Source organism: Poecilia reticulata, linkage group LG1 (genome assembly GCF_000633615.1).
Source record: "Poecilia reticulata strain Guanapo linkage group LG1, Guppy_female_1.0+MT, whole genome shotgun sequence".
Lineage (NCBI taxonomy): Eukaryota > Metazoa > Chordata > Actinopteri > Cyprinodontiformes > Poeciliidae > Poecilia > Poecilia reticulata.
In genome coordinates, this window is record NC_024331.1 from 33,792,920 (window position 1) to 33,795,457 (window position 2,538).

General features: G+C 49.8%; 2 protein-coding genes across 8 annotated transcripts in view; one reads left to right on the plus strand and one right to left on the minus strand.

Annotated features, from left to right (window-relative positions):
* LOC103471931 (3-oxo-5-alpha-steroid 4-dehydrogenase 2-like) overlaps positions 1 to 2,283 on the minus strand; it is a 5,884-nt gene extending 3,601 nt beyond the window's left edge. The window contains exon 1 of the mRNA XM_008421222.1: positions 1,389 to 2,283. Coding sequence (XP_008419444.1) covers positions 1,389 to 1,660 — 272 coding nt within the window. The 5' untranslated portion in view covers positions 1,661 to 2,283. The remainder of the gene's footprint in view (positions 1 to 1,388) is intronic.
* The window catches only part of LOC103471937 (CSC1-like protein 2), a 33,462-nt gene that overhangs the window by 11,282 nt on the left and 19,642 nt on the right, over positions 1 to 2,538 (plus strand). For all 7 annotated transcript variants that reach the window (XM_008421238.2, XM_008421252.2, XM_008421245.2 and 4 more), the window contains one exon: positions 2,234 to 2,382. In XM_008421238.2, the coding sequence (XP_008419460.1) occupies positions 2,284 to 2,382 (99 nt within the window). In that variant the 5' untranslated portion in view covers positions 2,234 to 2,283. The remainder of the gene's footprint in view (positions 1 to 2,233; positions 2,383 to 2,538) is intronic.

Genomic DNA, 2,538 nt, shown 5'->3' on the forward strand with positions numbered 1-2,538 from the left:
GTTTTTCTCCAAGAGAGGTGAGTAGACTGAGACTATCAACCATTTAGCATAGTTAGCTTAGCTACAAACTACTGTTTGCCTCCATTTCACTAGCATTTAATGAATTAAGGAAAAAAATTACCAACATATTCATATACTAACTTGCCCTTGTACCTTTTACCACTTAACAACAGATGAGTCAGTCAGCAGCAGCTCTAACCCACGTCCCTCCTGAGTGAAATTAAAGTGCAGTATTTTATATAAACATTTTTTTCACATATTTGTTAAAACTGTCATCATGTTGTGACAGTATGATATGAGAGGTAATCTGTAAAAAAATATTTCCTCTGCCTTCTCTCAGTGCTAGAAACAACCAATCAGAGGCAGGAGAGTTATAGTGCTGTCAATCACAATCTCATGTGGTGCTGCTCATCCTTCCTCCCCCTTGATTTGTGCTATTCTGCAGCTAGCTTAGCACAGAGCCGTGCTGCAGCTAGCATAGCACAGAGCGCAGCTAGCATAGCACAGAACTGTGCTGCAGCTAGCTTAGCACAGAGCCGTGCTGCAGCTAGCATAGCACAGAGCCGTGCTGCAGCTAGCATAGCACAGAGCGCAGCTAGCATAGCACAGAGCTGTGCTGCAGCTAGCATAGCACAGAGCTGTGCTGCAGCTAGCATAGCACAGAGCTGTGCTGCAGCTAGCTTAGCACAGAGCTGTGCTGCAGCTAGCTTAGCACAGAGCTGTGCAGATTCAAACTGAATGCTAAGTTTAGTTAGCATATCTACCAATGATGGCAGATAAACGGTTTCCTGTAATGATTAGTTGTTTCTCCACCATTAGCACATTTAGCAGTGAGTGAATGAGGATGATTGACAGCACTAAGACCCTCCTCCTGGTTCTGATTGGTAGTTTTGGTCAGAACGGTGCATCACTTTAACCAGTAATTCAGGAAGCAGATGGAGGAGATGATTGTTTTCAGATTATCTGCCTCATAACAAACTGCTACATGGTGACAGCTGTAACAAATATGGAGAAACATATTTTATTAAAGTTAAACTGCAGCCTGAATAAAATGCAGCTACTAGCATGTTTAGAAGTCTGGATTGCTTCATGTGTGTTTTGCTCGTTGCTATAGACTGTTGCCATGGAGACGTTTCAGTATCTAAACTAATAGAAAACATTAACAACCTACTAGCATCCTGGATGTGGACTGTTGGATGATAAACTCATGAGCAGTAAATATTGAGCTAATTATCAGTATTGAAACTGGTCTTTAGTCAGGGGCCCAGGATTCCTGGCGGCGCCCCTGGTTCCGAAACTCTATACCTGAGCTCACTGCGTCACTAAATGACCCAAAACACCCCGAACCTTTCCAGAACCTCCACCCGCCGCGGTCCGGTCCCTCTGACCTGTAGAAGTAGTGCAGCATGAAGGTCCAGACGAGCAGCGACCTCGCGGTGGCAGGGCCCGGTTCTCCAAAACCCAGCAGCAGCATCAGCGGAACCAGGAAGGCCGGGACCTCCTGCAGGAACCAGGCCGGGCTGGCGGGCCAGCAGCGGCCGCCCGGCTCCGCGTAGCGGCCGTACTGTCCGCAGCGGCGCGTCTGCCGCAGCAGGAAGGCCGCCCCGCTGACCACCAGCCCCCAGCTGAGGGTCGACACGGCGGCAGATCGGCACTCCATCCCCCGCGGCGCAGCTGCTGCTTCCGGCGCGGCCCTCTGCCAGAGCCGGAGGCTCAGCCAATGAGCTGCAGAGGCTGGAGGAAGAGGCAGAACACTGGCTTCCGGTTCGGCATCAACAGCCGAGCCGTGGCTCTGTGAGGGGTCAAAAGGTTCGGTTCTGATGGGATCCGGTTTTCCAGGCCGGAACCAGTTTAGATGAAGATCAGATGACCATCAGAACCAGAACCTCCATCAGAACCATCTTCCTCCCATCAGTCCCAGTCTGGTCACTGAACATAACGGGGTCCAATCAGCAGCACAGGTTCTGTTCTGACCCGGTTCCTGGGAGTCCAGGCGGAGATCCGACTTTAGATTTCATGAAGTTAAATCTTCCTCTTCCCCAGTTCAGATTCCAGATGTTTTATAATATTTATGTTTCTGTCCTAACCAGCAGATGAGACTCTGATAATAAACATGATTTAATTCTCGGTTCTGTTCTGGCTTGTTGGACGGTTAGAGGTCCACTGAGTCCATCCGTCCTCTGCTGGACCTGAGAGAGACGAATCTGACAGCAGCAAACTTTATGTGCCGCAGACTAACTGAAAAAGCGGATCACAGTGGAGGTTAGCCCTGAAGAGGGACCGATGAACGAACCACCAACCCGCCCAGGTCCATCCTGGACGGGTCCACCGCAGAACCGGCTGGGATTCGAACCGGGGACCTTGCTGCCTCCACAGCTCATCGTAAGTTTTAGCCAAACTTTTTTCTTCTGGTTGTCCGGCCCATAGACATAATATAAGAGTAAACCCGCATTGGCTGCTCCGGAGCAGGAAATACGGCGGCCATCTTGGAGAGGTCGTCCCTCCTACTTTGCTCAACCAAAACAGCAGAAGATGCCT